The sequence below is a fragment of the Cylas formicarius genome, unplaced genomic scaffold (genome assembly GCF_029955315.1).
Source record: "Cylas formicarius isolate icCylForm1 unplaced genomic scaffold, icCylForm1.1 PGA_scaffold_3__17_contigs__length_32017465, whole genome shotgun sequence".
In the NCBI taxonomy this organism is placed as follows: Eukaryota; Metazoa; Arthropoda; class Insecta; order Coleoptera; family Brentidae; genus Cylas; species Cylas formicarius.
The window spans coordinates 12,351,697-12,372,929 of NW_026844326.1; the positions used below are offsets into that span (position 1 = coordinate 12,351,697).

Sequence of the window (21,233 nt, forward strand, 5' to 3'; positions counted from 1 at the left end):
CCTATGAAACACAGGCGGTAATCATTCCGTATGATTGTTGTAAAGATTTACCAGAAAAAATAAAATTGCCTAACTTACGACCTTTAAAGTTAAGTAACATTAATTTTGATGAATTTGAAATTACAAAACATAAACTTGATCAATATTCGAAAATTCTAGACCATATAATAAATGAACCTTATATTGAAAAATTTCCACCATGGCTTACTTATTTATCAATTCTATTAATCATTTGCTTAATTATTTTATTTTGTTACTTTAAATGTAAAAATCGTAAAAGACAGTTAGCTATTGGAAGTTTAAACCAACCATCGCCACTACAACCTCCAAAGAATGAAGAAAACATTTTACGAAGATTACCAAGAATTCTCGTAAAAAGAAGACCAAGCATTAGAGTTGGAGAAGCAATAGAAGAAGATGAAGGAGATATCGCTCTGACTCCAATCAAAAATTTAGTATAATTATTTTGTTTTAAAAATTAAAATAACAATTTTTTTTTGAAAAGGGGAGTTGTTATATGGAGTAATTCAATCTGTTTACAACAATCTAACCTTATTATTGAACCTCAAAGTCATTAGTATTGTATTACATTGTCTGCTGAGTAATGCTGACTAAGAAGCGAGTGATTCCTCAACGTTCTAGAACTCTTCGACGCCCACGGTCCAGCTACCTGGCACGCCGCAGGAACAACGGATTTGGGATTTGAGATTTTGGAGTTGGTTATTATTCTGTAATTTTTTAGTTTATATAAAGTAGTGTTTTAAATTTGTGTTATGTTCTAAAGGAATAGTTTTTAAAAACAAAAACGGTTGGTAAGGAGAGTATAAGACAGCATGCCGGTAAAAATTCGTTGTAAGTGATGTGCTGTAGAATGGCAACAACTATCCTTCTAGTTTCATTAAATCGCTTATCTGCTCTCCAGGATGGATTGAAAGTTTTCAAGACGTCATTTATTCTATTGTGTCCCCTCAAGAAAATCGTGTGCATCATCATCAAACCTGCTTGTTCCGAAGCAGGTTCCACAGAATCATAATTTTGATGTAGATTTGCATTCCACATTAGTAGTAGTTCTGGGCAAATAGTCATTCGATCCATCTCCGAGATCTGACGCATTTAATCTTCAATTCTCCCCTTTAACCATTTGAAGTACGCAGTTATTCTCTCCCTATGATTGACTTGTTCCCTGGAGCCAAGTGTACTTTGTCCCTGCAAAGTTCTCATAGACGGGGAGCATGCTTGTTCGCCGGTGGTACTATTGAATGGGGACAAGAGTCATGATCTGGAGGTATTTGGAACCGGCTACATTCGGGGTGTACGGTTTGTTTGCTGTCGCAGGGTCTGCAAGATGGAATAGAGTCATCAAATCTTTGATTTTGGGATGTTAAGGTAATATCGTGATCCAAAAACTATGCAAACTCTATAATCAACATCGTATCGTCGTAGAAATAGATCTGGAATTTGGTAGCGGATTTCCACTAGCTGCAGTTATTCTAGGCGCGGAAATGCCTGCATGAAACAATAATCATTCAGTTAAGCAATAAAAATTGATATCTATAAGCCTTACCGTCGTCGTGAGCACTCGGTATCAATCGTCAAAAAGTGGGCAAACTAGTTCCCAAGTCAGGTTGGCCCAGATTGTTACAATATCCGGTTTGAGTTCAATATGGCAAAGATGCATCGCATGGCCCCGAGTCGCTACAATTTGAGTCTATTGCGTATTTGGTAGCCGGAAGCAGATCAGATACGTCTATATTTTTTATTTCAGATAAAATTTCTGGTCTTCTTGTGAAAACAATTCAAAACAATTCATACCAACACTCTTGTTTGTTCACCCCTCACGTTTAATACTTCCTTATTCGCATTGCCAAAAGCTGCGACCGTTGCTGATGCTATTTTGGGTCAAGATCACCGCCTGTAATTTTACCGTCGGAAATATGCTCGTGAGCATCAGAAAATGTAGCTAACCTGCTGCCCAAACGCGATATTGCATTTTCATCCTTTCCAAATGAGTATCTTTGACTTTTGAAACTGCGTCCTTGAGGAGATCGTCACTTATGCTCTGAGCGACTGTCAGGTTTATACTGGAAAGGAAACAGAGCGCCCTCACTGTGTCGGGTGCCGGCTGTACGGGTAGGAACGCGACGCGGGGGGTCAGAGCTTAACCACTTGGACCAAAAAGAGTAAACCTCAATAATAATCCTAAATCATAAGGTGGGGAGTCGGGTCTAGGGGATGCATGGCTGGATAGAAGATCAGCCTCTATGGATCCCAACCTCGAGGCACCGGGCGCAATTCGGGGAAGAAAGCCTTATTTCTGCATACGGGGCTCTGCACAGGCGGACCGTTTTTTCCCTAGCTGCTCGTGGGACCGATATGGAAACAGAAAAACAAAAAATAAAGAAGGAAGAAGGAGAGAACGGGCCCCAGGAGGGCTCTAGCAAACAGGGGCGTTCTCAGGAAGGTCCCTATAAGGGCGATCTGAGGAGGATCCCCAGGTCGCGAGCGGGGTGGAGGGCTCGATACAAACCGGGAAGACCACCTGGTCAAAACACACCGCCCCAGACACAGTTCCGGGCACCTGCCGGGGGTCGGCGGCCGACACGTTGTCCGGTGAATGCTGGGCCCGGGAAAGGCGAGCCGTCGCGGATGGCTATGACAGGGGGGTTCAGTATTATGCGCAAGCTGCGGCAAGGGACCTAAACTGGTGCAGGAAAATTTCGGAGGACGGTACATCCATTGTACTGATTCTAGAGCCCTGGATTGTAAAATCAAGGGTTAGGGGGTGTCGACTCCTCAGGGGGCGATTCCAGGGCCTGCATACTAACCATGGGGCTGGAGGCCTTTTTCTTAAGGGACAAGGCTTCCAGGGATCTGATTCCATTTCTGGTCAGATCCCCCACTCGCGACGGCGTGAAGTAGTGGTCGTCTCTGCGTATTTTCCAGGCGACCGCAGCTGTCCTTGGGTGGAGATCAGGGACTTGGTCTCCTACTGTGAGGAGGCGAATCTTTCTCTTTTGATGGGCTGCGATAGCAATGCTCACCACGTTTTGGGAGGCAACGCGGCGACTAATCGTAGAAGGGAGATCTAGTGGAGTTCATGGCCTCGGCAAGGCTGCAGGTGGCCAACAGAGACCCACATTTTTCACGACAGGTCGGAGCTGGGTTTCAGACTTGACACTCTGTACCAGGGCTCTGCTCCCTAAAATAACTGAGTGGTGTGTCTGTGTGGAGGACTCTATGTCGGATCATAGATATATCACCACAATACTCTTTGATCAATTTTGGACTATGGAAAACGTAATATCCTATGGGTTTATCAATTATAATCAGAATATTTTTTAATGTTCTTGTAGTATTGTATTTTCCGGCTTGATTTTAATCGCTTTTATATAAAAGCGAGATATATATCTGCACATATATTTTCGTGTTTTAAACTTCAGTTGTAGATAACATTCATATCGTTTTGAATAACAAACTTAAAACATGTACATCAATTAACGGAGTTTAATTCATCACTACACTATATATTATAATGTAAGTAAAAATTTAAATCCGTGTAAACTATTTGAGTAACAGAGGCAATGCAACAGCAACATACGTTAATAATAATAATAGTAATTGATTGATGCTAATACGCGTAAACGTTTACACAAATCAATACACAGTAAGATAAGACAAAATAAAAATTGAGCACCAACATTTAAATTATAATTACCGATTATCGATTATCGATATTCACTGTTCATTAAAATAAATCTAAAAGTAAAATACAAGGAACATATGATTAACATAAAAACAAATCATTAATATATCGAAAAATTCCTCTATTGAATAGAAAGTCCCCTCTGTTAGAAAATTTCTCACTTTTCCTTTCTTTGATAGTGAAATAACAACTATTGAAATTTGGTTGAACAGTTTTTCATTCAGATATTTTGGCACAACCTATCATCGTTTTAGCTTAATGTGAGCAATGTTAACATCATCCCTAATCCTTGTGTTATAGTTGCTTATATCTTTGCTCAAGTAAAATTGATCTTCTTGTCTAGGTAAGTATTTAGTGTGAGCGAAAAGCGTCATTAGAGTCCTCTCTAAAAGCCAAACCCGCTATCAGTCAAATCATTCTTCTTTATGAGGTAAAATCTCTTTTTGCTTATTGCGTATGAGATTGCTTAGTATTAGCATAATATGTAGTTCTAGTTCTAAGGACATTAAGAAAAACACAAGAAGTAAGTCCTAATCACAATGCAAAAGCAGCTGTCCCAGGTTTCTGCCAACCTGAACATCCAGAAACTGCAGCCTCACTAGACATATTTCTAAATTAAAAAATCATTGTGTGGGTCTTCGAGGTACCGTTCACCATATAAATATACAACAAGTTATCCATCTATACAGGGTGTTCGGAAATTGAGTTCGGAAACTTCGAGGAAAGATTCAACGTGATAAAATAATGATAGTAAGTCATGTAACAAAAATTCGAAATCGTAATATTTTCCGGGTTATAGCTGGTCAAATTTCATTTTTTTAAATTCTATTTTTAACGCAGTGTGATTAATTCTCAACGGAATAAGCTGGTATATCAAAAATATTCCAATAACGAGTATCGAGGATATGCGTTTTTGCTACGGAAAAGCAAATGAGAATGCAGATCAAGCGCGACGGCTTTAGCAATTTAGAGTAATTTTGAGCAATTAAATTTTAGGAAAAATTAAAAAATTTCCCTTAATTCGGAAATGTCATTTTTTTTCTGACGAGACTGCATTCAGTCGTGATGGCATTGCAAATTTTCGAAGTTTGAATATGCATGGAATATTGAAAACCTACATGCAAAAATTGAAGGAAAAGATCAGTGCCGGTTTTCTTTCAATGTATGGACGGAGATTATAGGAAATAATCTTATAGGAACCTATTTTTTTAAGGATCGCTTAATGGGGAAATGTATTTGCAATTTCTTTAGGAGGAACTACTACCTTTGCCGGAAGAGGTACCCTTGGAGCGGAGACAAAACATGTGGTTAATGTAAGATGGCGCTCCCCCCATTTTACATTTATATTTAACATCAATTGATAGGTTCGGCGGGCCTTTACCTTGGCCGCCTCGCTCACCAGACCTAAGTCCGATGGACTTCTTCTTTGGGGGCACTTAAAGTCCTGACTGACCTGAGTGGCGGTTAAGATTGTTTGGTTGCTTATACATTTCTATAGAAGGTTTTTCGTTGGTAAAAGAATTTATTACATTGAAGAATTTTAGTTTTATCGAATTAAATTTTATGTCCGGTTTCGTGATTGTGTTCGGCAACTGCTAATGCGTTTATTTGTCTTAATCTTGAGCTTCTTTCATGTCCTTTGAGCCTGGTTGAGGCTAGTGATGTGACAATGCATTGAGGTATCGGTAAAACGTATGTTTGGGTGTATATAGTTAAATTGGCAAAGAAAATCTCGGAAGGATTCTTGACCATAAAGCCTAATAACATTTACAACAAACATAACTTGAAAAACAGATTTACCACTTTCCTAAAATTCTTCATCTTCAATCCGTAAAAGAGAAAATTCCGTTTGAGATACCAAGACTTTATACCGCAAAGAACACATTGGAGAGATCGGACAAAAAATAACAACTAGGCTCAAAGAATGTAAAAGAACCTTAAGACAAGTTGATGAACACAATCACGAAACCGAACATCAAATTTTATTCGATTATTCTATACAACTAAAATTCTTTCATGTAATAAATTCTTGGTTTATCAGCAAAGTATGTTCTATATACCATATGCATTGAAGATCAACGAATCCGTTACTTTTTCAAAAACCCCATTTTCATGGATGTCTTTTTTTATTAGCAAAGAAAGGGTCAGATTTGCGAGGAAAGTCAGGCAATAAACGACTTAGCGGTTCCGGCGTGCGCTTAGGGTCGTTTTTGCTTGTAGACCCGCTTTCACGGCAAATATGACACGTATTTGCCCTCATAGTTGAATCTTTTAATTAATTAGTTGTTACATAGGAATATAGTATTATATTTTATTGGCAACAGTTCATATTAAACTAATAATACATAAGAATACATAGAATCTAGAATAAAAACAAAAATTATATCGATGAGAACACTAAAATTAAGTAGAAGTAAAAAGTTTATCTAAAAAATCCTTCTTCTCATTCCAATCCGATATTGACGAAAATAATAGGTTATTGATTTATTAAGATAATTGATATTACGTTTTTTACTCTTCATTCAACCTGAATTTGTTTCAGTGTCTGATAAATTAGAGATATTTAGTGCTGGTCCGGGATTAATTTATGAAATCTTGACCATTGTGGAAAACTCATCTCTTCATTATCAGAGTCGCTCATCTTGCTTATTCACCAAGCTCTGTTTTGATATGTAATGTCGTAACTAAGATTTTGATCTTTTTCTATAAAAATGCCTCGATTTTCCTCAGCTTGTACCACTTTTTTAGACTTGTTATAGAATATTTTTGTATTTGAATGGAATTCATTATTCTGAGGAATCGTCAATTTTACATTATATGGCAAAAGTTTAGAGTTTCCAGGTATAGTGTCATTTATTGAAATGCTACCATTTGTGTTTCGTGTGTTTCTCCAAAGTTTCTTTTAATATATCTATAGTATCTGCAGCAAACTCTACAAATCTATCGGATACCAATTGTATTGGGATAATTGCGTAATCGCTTTCTAAATAAAGTTGGATTTCTTCTTGAGCGACGCTTAGAGTATCCATGATGGATATTGAGTGACTATAAACGTGGATGGTTTCAACGAGTTTTTTGACCTGGTCTACTGATGGGCTAACAGTGTTTAGGGGTATACTTTTTTCCATTTGAACTCGCAAAGATGATGTCTTGACAAATATTAAGTATTTCTGTTTCTTTCCTGGCATTACATGTTTCGCTGGAGACAAGAAGACTTATTAAAAAATAAAAATTATTTGGAATATGCTTTTTGTAATCGTAACATAATTTTTAAATTCTACATTACTTGGTAAGCCATTTATTTCCATTTTAATATTTTGGCAAATCGTCGTCATTCCTGACGGACCAAAGGATAAATAGTTGGACGCTTTCGTTTGACTGTGACGCACTACTGGTTTAATAGTTTGCTCCTTAGAAAACTGTTTCAAAAATAATACTAGGTTCTTCTAGCTTCTAGGTTCCTTCTTGAGGAATTCGCTAATTCGATCCCCAAACCTGTCTTTAACTTTTTTAACCAAAAATCCCGATGTACATGTTTATTTATTGTTTTACGTGTTTCTATCAAATAGTATGAAACATAATATTTAATTTCGGATGCGATTAAATCAAGTTCGCCTACTCTTGAACAAAAATAAAAAAATATATAGTTTTAATTTTGTTTTCTCTATTAGTGTTCATGACTGGGCCTAGCCTTTGACTTTTTGAACGATTCTGGCAAACTATGTATTTCTGAACGTTGAATGGAGTTGTTCGTATTGACCGTTTTTGTGTTGTATGTGCCAAAAAAATGTCATTACTAATTTTGCCGTATTTTGCTTTGTAAGATGCAATATTTTTAAAGCTCGTATAGGTTTTGTAACAGTTTTTTCTACTCCCGTCTGTAAAATACCTAATTACACACCGATCTAGCGTGCGGGAAGCGTCACTTTACCACCTCAGTTTCGTTTCCCACGGATTTGAGCCACTTCGGACATTTCCGTGATTTTTTCGCACGGGTTTGGGAGCAATCGGATGTTTTCGGAGATATTTCCTACGCCTTGAATTGTGACGTTTGTCAATTCTGACAGTCATGTCAGCGAATATATTCGAGTTGTTCTGTAAAAATGAATCCAAAAACTGACGATGGTAGAAAAAGTATAGTAAGCAACACTTCTCGTAAATTTTTTAGGTCACTTGTTTATTAAACACTCGCTCCGGTGCGCTCCGCGCATATCAAATAAGCTCGTGAGTCAAAGGCCGTTTACCGCACTTGTTGCATAATATACTATTAATAACGCGGAGTTGAAATATACCCTTTTTTAAAGTTTCGTTTTAAATTCAGGTTATGAGTTCAAAAGTAACTTGACCTAAAAGATACACTTAATGAATTTAAAATAATAAGTGTTCTTTGTATTATTTATATTATTCTTTGATTTCTTTGTATTTTCAATAAAGCCATGCAGATTTCCGTTACGTACTCATGTATTCGACTAAAACTCTTTCTTAGAGCTGTATAATTTTGTATATTACGTATTTTAATATATATTTTGCGTTTTTTTTTCTTGGACAACCCGATATATATTACAATACACAATTTATAGTGTTTTATTTTTATACCATACTTTCGATAATGATTTTGCGTAATTATGATGCAACAATTCTGATAATACTACGCGAAAGAACAAAGTTCGAAACGAAGATATGTACCCAGGACAAGATAATTTAAATTATATAGTTGGCGTTTCGACACCAAACCGTTGGTAAGCAGAGTATAAATTTTGTTGAGCGGAAGTTCGGATAGGTATGTGCATGATTATTAATTAATTATACATATAAATGACTATTTATTTCTAATTCAAAGAATCAATAAAAACTAATATGGCGTAAAATAAATATCTATTCCTGCCATGCCGAAAGATCCGGTGCCGGAAGCGAATCACACGGCACTCTTGGATTTGATGAATCTGACGGTATATTAAAAGCAATGGCGTGTATGTCATTATTACCGTCGATATTATCGCATATCAATTTGGAAAACGTAATTTTTCTTATCTCAGCCAGTTGTTGCTCTGAAAATCCTACCACACGATCTTGAGTTTCGTACCTAAAATACATTTGCATTTGACGTAAACTACAAATATAATTGTATTAACGGCTATATATCAAAATCGATCGCATTGTTTTAGGCGAGCAAACTGCAGACCAATAATGCAACCAAAAGTGGGCCCCACCAGGCCACCAGGTAACTGATTTTCGGTCAATCCACCGGGGAAGAAATCAATGTCGTCCACGCTCTCTAAAGCTTGTTGTAATTGTTCTATGGCATCCGCAGCCGTTGTGTCTGATAAATCATCGAAGGTGTCAGCACGAGAGTTAAGACAGTATGCTCGATAGTCGTTGTAGGGAGGAATACCGTGATCCCTGGCCCTCTGAATATTTAAAGCAACTAAGTCGACACCAGTGAAGTTTACTCTTGTATTTTCAAACAAATGATTTGTAACTTCGTTCGTAACAAATCGATCTAGATCTTCCATTGGCGTCGAACTGATGCCACGGGCTATGTCATCGATGATGTTTGGCTAGAAGCAATGCAAACATCAATACGAATTATTTAACTTCAACAAACTACTTACAGCAGAAAGTCGGTCGGTTTGGAAGAACGAATCTCTTAATAGTAGTGGAGGATCCACATTTGTGAAATTATTGTCTAACATTGGAACTCGAGCCCGTAGAAGCGAGTGACCAATTCTATAAGCAGCTGCTGCAAACTCTGTATATGTGTCCGCACTGCAATTCTGATCATAATTCACATTGAATCCGTCATCTAATAGTCTAAGCCCATAATCGTCCAGCTGACCGTCTCCGAGAATCCTCGGTAAAAATTCGTTATAAGTGATGTGTTGTAAGATGGCAACAACTATCCTTCTAGTTTCATTAAATCGCTTATCTGCGCTCCAGGATGGGTTTAACGTTTGCAAGGCATCATTTATTCTATTGTGTTCTCTCAAGAAAATCGTGTGCATCATCGACAAACCTGCCTGTTCCGAAGCCCTACCATCTCCGCCATAGAAACATAATCCTGATGCAGATTTGCATTCCACATTAGTGGTAGTTCTGGGTAAATAATCTTTAAATCCATCACCGAGATCTGACGCGTTTAATCTTCCATTCTCCCCTTTAACCATTTGAAGTACGCAGTTATTCTCGCCGTATATCGCTGATCCATCCAAATACGGAGTATTTTGATTGACTTGTTCCCTAGAGCCGAGTGTACTTTGCCCCTGTAAAGTTCTCATAGACGGGAAGCATGCTTGTTCACCGGTGGTACTATTGAATTGATGGAAAAAGTCATCATCTGGAGGTATTTGAAACGGGTTACATTCAGGATGCACGGTTTGCTTGCTGTCGCAGGGTCTACAGGATGGAATAAATTTCTCAAATCCTTGATTTAGGGGCGTTAAGGTAATATCGTGGTCCAAAAACTGAGCAAACTGCATAATCAACATCGTATAATTGTTACTCAAATGGGAAACGTCGGGGTGGACAGTTGTAGAAATAGGTCGGGGTTTGGTAGTGGATTTCCACTTGCTGCGGTTATTCTAGGCGCGGAAATGCCTGCATGAAACAATAATCATTCAGTTAGGCAATAAAAATTGATATCTATAAGCCTTACCGTCGTCGTAAGCACTCGGCATTAATCGTCTAAAATTAGACAAACTAGTTCCCAAGTCAGGTTGGTCAAGATTGTTACAATATCCGGTTTGAGTTCTATATGGCGAAGAAGCATCGCATGGCCCCGAGTCGCGACAGTTCGAGTCTGTTGCGTATTTGGTAGCGGGAAGCAGATCAGATACGTCTATGTTTTTTAGTTCAGATAAAATTTCTGGTCTTCTTGTGTGCCTAAGAATGAAAGGTTGACTGTGAAAACAGTTCACTTGATACCAACTTTCTTGTTTGCGCACCCCAAGGCGTTTAATATTTCCTTCGAAGCCAACTCGTAAAGTAGTGACGTGTTTGCCCAACGAATTGCGTGTTTATTTGCTTTGCCAAAAGCTGCCGCAGTTGCCTGATGCGATTTTGGATCAAGACCACCGCCTGTAATATTACCGTCGGAAAATATGCTCGTGAGAATCAGAAAATGTAGTTAACCTGCTGCCCAAACACGATACTGCATTTTCATCCTTTCCAAATGAGTTTCTTAAGGAGATCTTCCCTTATAAGGCTGCTCTTGCCCTGAGCGACTGTCAGGTTTATAATGGAAAGGAAACACAGCGCCCACACCAAGGGCCCCATAAAACTGAAAATAATCACAACATTTTTGCTCATTGGAGCAAGATTTCGCCATTTAGACCACCTTGAGACTTAGTCTCAAGTTCAGAAGAAATATTTTAAAAAAATAATTGGTAATCAGGAAAGAAAGAAAATTGGACTCTAGCGAGCTTCGAAAATACTATGGCCCATTATAAATTACCCCAATACCAAGAGATAGCTAAACCTAGAAGTCTGTATTGAAGCAAAAAGAAAACTATAATTTTGTGATGTTAAAATCATTTTACAGTGAGTCCTTGCAGACATATTGAAAAAAACTAAATTATTCAAGAATGAACTAGGTCTATATTAATAGTCCCAAGCTAATAAGAAATTTACATTTTAATGCGTTTTATTATTTTTTCTACTCCCCTCTGTAAAATACCTAATTACGCACCGATCTAGCGTGCGGGAAGCACAACGTCAGTTTCGTTTCCCACGAATCCGAGCGACTTCGGACATTTCCGGGATTTTACCGCACGGGTTTGGGAGCAATCGGATATTTTCGGAGATGTTTCCCACGCTTTGAATTTTGACGTTGGCCAATTCTGACAGGCAAGTCAGTGAATGTATGAATGTATTCGAGTTTTACGAAAATGTACCCAAAAACTGACGGTCGTAGAAAAAGTATAGTATGCAACACGTTCGGTAAACTTTTTAACTCACTCGTTTATTAAACACTCGCTCCGCTCGTGTAAAATAAACTCGTGGGTCAAATGCCGTTTACCGCACTTGTTGCATAATATACTATTTATTTTCAGCAACTAAAATTTGCTGTTACATTAATTCAATAAATATGATTTTAATGGCTTTGTCATCTACAAGCATTTGAGGCTCGCTCTCAAAGAAAAACCCCTTTTCAGTATGTGCTAATATAATTATTTTATTCCTCTTTTGAACCATAATTTGGAATACCTCGCATATACCCAAAGATATAGGAAAATGAAAATAATATTATAGTTTCGCAAAATTAGTTAAAGCAAATAGTTAAATATGAACAACAATTTCTTACCTCTTCATAATTCCTTTGCTTCCACAAATGTATCGGAAAGACGGCTCAGCTTAACATATTAATCTTAGTCGAAAATTGACCTTATATATTCCAAATTCCAAAAAATCTTTGAAAATTTGCGAGATATTTTATGTAATCGATATCTCAAATTAGATCAATAGGCCTGAGTTACGTGGCGCGTGTGGTGTTTTCAAAGTACGGCACATTGCTCTTTGGAGTTTGGGGTTTCATTTTACATCTAGTAAATTTTTCAGCACTGTCAGAAAAGATTATACGTAAATGACATGCAACTATTGCGCCTTTTTCTCAAAGTGTCGAAAATCTAAAAAGAGCGCCAGGAAATTAATGACAAGCGCCTTAATTTATAAACTACAAAATAGGTCTTAATCTTTACTTATTAAAAAATGTGTAAAGCGTGCCGAAAATGAAACTATCGATGACATCACAATTTGATATATAGTATAGTAGGTATAGGTCATATCGAATATACATCTCGTTTATAGCTTTGGTCGGTGAGTTTTGTTGTGCCCATTTCTAATTATAAAAATGTATTCCTTTAGCTATTTCGAAAGAAGATATTTAAAAATTGCGGATTATTAAAGTTTTAAATTTTTCACCACGACAAATAGTGAGATAAAATGAAAATAAGTTGTTTAATGACATATATTTAATTGCATATTGGTGGCTCGATTTAGCAAGTAATTTAGTAAATAAAATGAACCGCTAGAGGTTCAAAGATGTCGGGGTGTCTTGCAAAGTGCTGCTGCAAATTTCTCTGCAGCTCTGGCATATCATCTTTTGTAAATAGTTTCATGCATTTGTTAAATTTATGGTCTATGATTTTCCAAAAAGGGTAATGTCGCAACCATGTTGAATTTCCTTAATATTTCCTTGAACATCTTTCGAAAAGCGAATGTCTTTGTCCGGCGGAGAAACGCCTATAATGAGTTTAAGCAAATCGATCCATGTCCAACAACACCGGGCTTTTCATAATTGTTGCAGCTAGCAGATAGAGGAGAAATTCCTGGTGATATTAATGTGTTCATCAGTTGACCAAAAAAACGCTCTTCGTTGGTAGGATTACTCAACAAATTCTTATGCGCATCACGTCGAAATGAATTTCTGCGGATATACTTTGCGGAAGAACTGAACGAGGCTAGAGAAAAACTAACTAAATTCTAATGCCAGTGGTTAAGACTCAACCGCTAGCTACAACTCTCAACTCATCTCCTGCAGCTGTGTGAAAGCTGGTTGATGCTGCACAAAAACTTGCTCTAATTGTAATGGACAGAGTTGCTTAAATACCGTTAAGATGGACGACATTGTAGATTCAGATGACTAAAAAGTTATACTTCATTAGTGGAGTAGACCTACGCGGGAAAACTAAAAAAACGGACCTAGAACGTTACCTCAAGGATTGTGAGAAATTAAATTATTTTTTATATGACTACTAACACTTTTCTTGTCTTGTCTTTTATAGAAAGAGCTTTTGTTTAATTTCGATTCTGTTCATTTTGTGTTTGCACTTTAAGAATTTGCGAGATAATCGCTGCCAAAAATGGCGCTGGACTATTTTTTTTCTTCCCGCTGAGAACTATGTTTTCCAGGAACGTTTACTATAACCGTGAGGTTACCCTTGGGGGGTGGTTTTACGGCGTGAGGGAATGAATCTCCTGCTACCGGAAGGCGGGAAACTGTTGGGATCTTAGATTTTTTTTGTTTGCTGAGCACTAATCGCACGCACGCGTTTACTGCTGGACGGGTTAAACATTTTAATTTTACGCCTATTCTGCAGTTGCAAATTATTGACGGTCGTGTCAGCAACTCAAAATTTTTTACTGGTTTCTAATAACTCTCGCCTTATCGAACCAATAGTTGATATGCACATTTTTAGATGTTGACATTCAAATAAGGATTGAAGAGGACAGTTTCCCTATGATAAATATGGTCCTCCATACTTAAATCGAAGTGACAAAATCTAATGTTTTTGTCATCTCTGCTCTATTGAAGCAAGCAAGAAGTTTTTAACGTTTTCTCATGAAGTTCTCGACTTTCTGTCATTATTTTCTCCTTTAACGATTCACATATACAGAAACTACGATGACATAAAGAACAAGAATATAATCGACGCGTACTTGCACTACTAGCTTTTATTAAACGTCGATTGTTAAAATACTTGGTTCAGTTCGCGTAAATATTGTTAATATACGAAGCTCAAAAAACTCCGCAAATAACGCATGAAGCGCGCATGAAATGGGTGGCGCTGTTCCCAGCGCACTGTGCTGTTGCATTTATTGTTGAGGCCTCTCGGTCACTAACGTTTATGATCGCGTTAATGTGTGCGTATTCAAAAACCTGAATGCTTGGGTTTAGATCTGCGTACAGACGCACCAAAAAAATCCTCAGTTTGCTTGTTATCTGAACAGTATCGTAGAAAATGATTTGATTTAATGGCAGCAGTGGCGTGTGCTAATGCGGCCAAAACGAGAAAAAAACCTGCCGCTTGTGGTGTAAAAATTGACTTCTGCAACGGAAAACGGTTTCTTTCCTAGATTAACCTATTCGCAGGACCTTTTAGAAATTAACACAGTTTCATGGAGGAGACTGCCTCTATTAACTTTGTCTATAGTACTCATTATAACTTAAAAAATTTGGACAAAAAACGACAGATCAATATTGTATACATAGATGTCCGGAAATCGTTTCAGTAAATTGATCATCAAACTTAACGGCTTTCGAATGATTTATATATTTTTTTATAGAATTATGTCTCTACAGCATATAATATGAAAGCCACATAAATTCCTCTACACTTGTCTGTCCAAGTTTCCTATAAACTATATCTAATAACTGCAAGAATCAAATATATTGTTTTGAACCAAAAGTGCTTGACGACTCGAACTCATTATGTTTTAAAATATCTAACCCCGAAGAAGTAGGTAGTATTTTGCGTAATTTGAGTTGTAATTCTTACGGCGTAGACAAACTTTCTGCCCAGAGTTTAAAAAATTGAGCAGGGTTGTTTTCTGCTAATTATTTTATATGTCGTGGGTAGGCAAGTTATGGGTTAATATTTTGAAAAATCCTCTACTCTACCCCTAAACAAGTATACACGAATTTTGGTTTCTGCAGGAAAATAATTATCCGCTACTGTTGATTATGGGAAATTCACGCTACAAAAAAATAGCCTATCAATTTAAACACAAACATGAAACTACTGATTAAAGTTGCATAATTAATATCAACACTTTGAGAGTTATAGCGAACCAAACTTGCGACTAGCGAAAATTGCGGATAGAAGTAAGGTATAGTACTAGTGCCAAACTGGCATGAACTGGATAAAGCCGAGAAAATAAAACATATTATACTCTATAATATACATATACAATGAACATGAATTATGGTTTATAGTGTTTCGATATCAGAAGCATTTAAAATCCGAGGTAGAAATCCAGGACTTTATTTAACAAAATCAAGTTGATTACCGAAAAGATTGGAAGACGATTAAATTGGGGAAAGCATAAACATTTTAGTTAGTAATTGAATTGCTTGGTAATTGCTAATTGCTTGGTAATTTTTTCATTTCTCGAAATTTTGAAAATCTGCAAAATTATCTGTGCCAATGGTTAGATCCTAGTCTTCTCAAATTTTGATCTGAAGTGGAGTACGAAAACGTGAATACCCAAATTTTTGAATGCCCTTAGAGTATTAGATTGTCCGGTTAGATCTCAATCGCTTTTCCAGAAGCTATGTTTTGTCTTAATAAAACTTGCATATATTTTACACGTGTCTTGATTGGGTTTTAAACATCAATCGCAGATTAGATTCATATCTTTTCACATTGTCCCAGAGTCCGTCCGGCGTTCATTTTTTTAGATATTTCTGAATAACAGTCTTAAAACCAGCACTTGAATCGATCAAATAATGGGTTTTTCTTTTTCTTTTAAGTGTCGATATGGATCTAGTTTTATGTATAGATCTAGATATTACTTTTTGCAATGTTTCTTGATGTAGTTCAATTTATATAAAAATTAAAATCCTTGTAAACTTTTTAAGTGAAAACTGCAATGCCACAGTAACTCAGGACGTGGAATATCATTGTGTCCTTTTAAAACGCAAATTTGACTTTTGCGCGAGTAGCGACATAGACAGAATTCATTGGATTTTTGTTTATATTTATCTTGCTTTTTTTTTTAATTGTTATTCGCAAACGCGTTTCATCAGCGACTTATTTAGTTGTTAACCATTTTGTTATTTATGATGGCTTTGTTTCAGTCATTGGAACCCCGAATACCACTCAGAAAAAATAACTTTTAGTTCACTTCAGTTACAACCTGGATAAACTATACAGGGTGACCCAGGGTTAAACTGTTAAGATTGGGTTTTCAGGTAAAACTAAGACTTTTTTCTTACAGACATATGTCTTAACCTGATTTATTTTCCAGATATAGGGTGTTAAAACTTTTATAAATAATCTGTTTTTATTAATTATTCATAAACTTTTGTTCTTGACTTGACGTCTTTTAATGCAATTAAATTTTCATAGATATTTATAGGAAAATACATTATATGTTTACGAATTTATATTAATTTGATAATATTTGTGGGCGCGTAATATCGACAACACTGTGTGCAGTGGCAACGGGCGGTATAGATAAAAAGAACTTTCGACATGGGATCGGCTGAAAAATACAGACGGGTCAATTGAGCTAAGCGTAAGTTCTGGTGATGATGTACTATCCGCTATAATAGTCAAAAATAAACCAATTTATACGGTAATATAGTCCAACCTGAGCTATCGAAGGAACGTTAAAAAAAATATAATATATAATAATATAAAAAATACTTGTAATCGGTTTATATTTATCGTCGTCGAGCGTATTGCGAGAATTTCCTAGTAACCTGCATTCGAGCAGTTTAACGTGTATCAATAAGAGCCAAAAGGGCTAACATGTGTAGTGACTGATTTATAGTGGTGACACTGGCAAAAGAGGCTAAAAATCGATTTGTAGTGACAAGTTATATTTGTGGATACCGTTTGTTGAGGGTATATCTAGTGATGAGCCGTCAAAAAGTTCAAAAACTGTAAGTCTGTTCCATCTTGTGCAGTATGTCCTTTCTATTCATTCCCTTATTGAATCAGTATGGCGGAAACTGTTGAAAAAATAAAAATGTTCAAACGTAAGCTGGTAGTTCAAAAGGGTACACTAACTTAATACAGGCAAATTTCAGATAATCCTGTTAGCGAATTAAATTTTAGTTCGCTGGCGCAAAATTAGAAAATTAGAACGAGTTTTAAGAAATTCAATCGAGACATGGAGATTTTAAAGAGGTTTTCAAAGCAATGGTAGATCAAAATCCAATGTATGAGGATGCTTTTGTACTTCATTTACGCGCTAGATGTTATGTCAAATCAATGTATCGTAATATATTAGAACTGACTCCGAATAATTACAGTGAAATATTAACTGGAAAGATTGAAAACAAAAATTTAATTTTCCAGAAACCTTTACATCACAACATAACAAAACATCTGCGCGCTATTAAATCCCTAGAAATATATGTAAATAATTGGGACCCGTTGATCATTTATTTCATGTCAAATAAATTTGATAGTGTAACGCGCAGGGACTGGGAATCCAATAGGTACCAAGCCTAAGTTGGGATATCTAAACAAATTTTTTAAAAATACGTGTGAAATTTTATAAAAAATTGAGGTCGCAAAATCTGATAGTGATAAGGGCAAATTTTAAAATAATTATGGAAAGAAAGGTAATACTTTTGCTGGTACTGTGAATGACAGTGAGAAAAACGTACTTGAAGTAACAGCGAGAGGGATCCAATTGACTTGTGTGCGAAATTTTAAGGGATTAGTTTGGATGAGAAAATAGAAAGTTTAAATTGTTTGAAGGGTAAACATCATCCCTAGTGTTGTTGTTGCTATGAGTGAGTGCAAAAATTTGTCGTTGTTTGTTAGATAGTAGAAGTTTTTTTACGGAAAGGAGATTCATTTATGCAACACAGTCCACTCTGAGCTATCGAACGAACAGCTCCTGTTTGTTTGCATATTCAAATTTTTTTTTAGTTTAAGGTATCTAAAATACTTTTTTCCAACTTTTTCTTTATTTTTGTAAAGCGTTTTGTTTTTGAAAAAAAAAAATAAAAACGGTTTCCGTACCAATTAAAATACTATGGAAACGACGCAAAAACATTAGCAAATGGGCCAGTTGTGGATAACCCAAAATTAACTTTTTCTACTCCCGTCTGTAAAATACCTAATTACACACCGATCTAGCGTCACTTTACCACCTGAGTTTCGTGTCCCACAGATCCGAGCCCCTTCGGACATTTCCGGGATTTTACCGCACGGATTTGGGAACAATCGGATGTTTTCGCAGATATTTCCCACACCTTGAATTTTGACGTTTGTCAATTGTGACTTTGATGTCCGTGAATGTATTCATGTTGTTTTGCGAAAATGTGCCCAAACACTAACGGTCGTAGAAAAGTATAGTATGTAACACGTTCGGTAAACTTTTTAAGTCACTCGTTTATTAAACACTCGCTCGGCTGCGCTCCGCTCGTGTCTAGTAAACTCGTGACTCAAGTGCCGTTGTTGCATAATATACTATTTTCTAGTCCCCTCTGTAAAGTACTTAATTATACACCGGTTCAGCGTGCGGAAAGTGTTTGTCATCTTACCGCATCAGTTTCATTTTCAACGGATTCGAGTCACTTCGGACATTTCCGGGAAATTACCGCACGTGTCTGTGAGCAATCGGATGTTTTGGGAGATATTTTTCACTGCTTGAATTTTGATGTTTGTTAATTCTGACGGTCATTTTACTAAATGTATTAGTGTTATTTTGCAAAACTGTATCCAAACTAAAGGTCGTAGAAAGACTATAGTATAGTGAACTACACACAATTTTAACACTTAAAAATGGAGATGAGATACGGGACATTTAGAGTTTTGTTTATGGATAGATGAAAATTTCCTTGAAAACCAATGATTTCATAGATTTGTTTTTTGTATCCATGACTCTAAATCTTCCACAAATGGACGCGTATCTTCACAAAATCGTTTTGATTGGGCTCTAATTATCCAAATTATGTGGTAAGCAAACAAAGATTTTGAATATTTCGTCTTATTTCTTAGTGCTTTAGAGCCAGAAGGTTTTTAGTCTTTCACATGATACGAAAATATTAAAAGAGTGCATATAAACTGCCTGTCCTCTGGGGCGGCCCCCGCGAAGACAGCCTCGTAGTGCGCGCGGATCTCTTCCTCTGGAGGGACAACACCCACGGCGCCGGGGTCCACGCCGCGAACGATAAGGTCCGCGAGCGCAGACCTGTCCTTACCATATAGCTCCTGTTATCGCTTAAACCGATGTGCGCGCCGCGCGCCCGGGCGCATAGGTGCCGCTGCCGCGATGTGCCTATCTCGACGGGCATCCACAAGGCAAGGTATAGCTCCTCCAACGCAGCGGCCGCGTCGCCGACGCCATTGGTAATCCTGCCGACGATCTCCTTGACTGTGCCGGAGACGCCCTCCTGGGCCGCTAGCCCAGAGATGTACTCGCGGATGGCCTCGGCGCCACCCGGTGCGGCTTCGGTGGAGAGGGCATCATTCGCCGCAACGGCGGCAGCAGGCGGGGCAGCCGGGGCGCCGGGAGAAGACGCGGCGGAGGAGGGAGCGGACGACGCGGACGACGAGGAGGACGGCCCAGCCCTGAACACGGCATCGCCACCATCCGATGGCGGGGACGGCGATGGGGCGTCCCTCCGAGGCGGCGGGCTGACGGACTGGTCGTCGGTGATAGAGCCCGATCCGAAGCGGACGGCCATCCTCCGGGTTCTGGCACCCCTACGAGGACGCGCCGGCGGTGAAGGCAGACGCAATGGGCTCGCCTGCGAGGGCCGGTCGAAACGAGCGGGGGAGTGGGTTGGGTGGTCGGGAGCCTCCTTCTGCTCAGCCTCCAGCCGGGCGCGCAGAGAGCAGTATGCCTTCTGCTTGCGGAAGTTCTTGATGACATCCACGGTACGGTGGAACTTCTCAGCCAGATGTTTGTTGACTGCTGTTCCACCGTACTCCAACTCCGCCGGGCATATAGCAGAGCGCTCCAACTCTGAGACAGGGTCTGCCCTCCGGCGATCGACCAGCTCGACGCTCCTGTTGTAGGCGTCCGGGTGGGCACGGCGCATAGGCTGCCGCAACCCAGCATATGTGGCGAAGGCCCGGCCACACTCCCCACACCCGCTAGGGTCCTCCTCAACAGGGCCGCGACAGTACCGCCTCTGATGCTGGGCGAGGCTGGCCGCCGTCAGATAACCACGGCCGCACCCCTCGCAGGGGAAGCGACCCTGAGACGCCATGCGCCACGCACACGCACCAAAGACGCGCGAAAGACAAAGTAGTGCAAATGTACGTGCCGGTCGGCAGGGTCCCTTAGGATGTAGGGACCCAACTGGCTATGACTGGAAGCAAAGACAAGACACTAAACCCCAAACTGCGAACGGTACGACGAAAGCGCTCTCCAAACGTCCGCGCCGAGACGGCCGCGCCGACAGTCGCACAAACAAGGGGGGGCAGTTGTTTGGGGGGGGGGGGGATGAAGGGGGGGTCCCCGAAGAAAGATGTAGTGTGGAGACGCAAAGGTGCCCGGATGTTGTGGTGGAGGAGCACCAAACAGAATTCCGACTTTGGACACCCTATATAATAAGAAGGGGGAGTCGGAATTGAGAACGCCCCCGTCAACTAAGGAGTTGTAGGGCCAGGCAGGCCTGGCCAAAAATTCAGCCACCTACGGAAAAAAATTTTTTTCGCAAGAGTAAAAGTTCAAAGGTAGCTAGCCGATTTTTGACCCCCTGTAAAACAGGGGGTGTGACTCGTAGGGGCCTTGCGCGGTGGTTGGCAGGAGGGCGGACAGCAACCCCCCAAAATTTCAACCCTCTAACCCACCAGGGGGCGGAGCTGTCGAGGGTGAAAATTATCAAGAAAGTGAGCTCCGGCGACCTAGTCGGACTTAGAGCGAAGCTTCACCGCCGGGCGCGACAGAAGCATCCCCCAACGACCCACCCCCGCAACAATAGTCAGAAAGCGCCCGCACTGCACTCCCGGATTGGTACGACCCCCTCGAGGGGCGAGGGCGCCAGGTAATTACGAGAAAGCCCCGGTATAGGGGGGGCGGCGGAGAGGAGAAAAAAAAGGATAGAAGAATAACAAAATGT

The 21,233-nt window shown here is 39.0% G+C and overlaps 1 protein-coding gene across 5 annotated transcripts; it reads right to left on the reverse strand.

Moving 5' to 3' along the window:
- Positions 1-2,855: 2,855 nt before the first annotated feature.
- LOC132699217 (chorion peroxidase-like) lies at positions 2,856-20,556 on the reverse strand. Of its 5 annotated transcripts, none has more exons than XM_060665812.1 (7): positions 10,832-10,847; positions 10,645-10,777; positions 10,356-10,582; positions 9,316-10,297; positions 7,605-9,261; positions 3,045-3,199; positions 2,856-2,986 (listed from the first exon to the last, which is right to left on the reverse strand). In XM_060665812.1, exons 4-5 carry the CDS (start codon positions 10,186-10,188, stop codon positions 8,845-8,847), a joined length of 1,290 nt encoding a protein of 429 aa, XP_060521795.1. In that variant the 5' UTR covers positions 10,189-10,297; positions 10,356-10,582; positions 10,645-10,777; positions 10,832-10,847; the 3' UTR covers positions 2,856-2,986; positions 3,045-3,199; positions 7,605-8,844. The 5 variants fall into 5 exon arrangements, with proteins under 5 accessions (XP_060521795.1, XP_060521793.1, XP_060521794.1 ...); XM_060665810.1 differs by having other exon boundaries at positions 2,856-2,989; XM_060665811.1 differs by having other exon boundaries at positions 2,896-2,989; positions 3,042-3,199.
- Between the last annotated feature and the right edge of the window lie 677 nt (positions 20,557-21,233).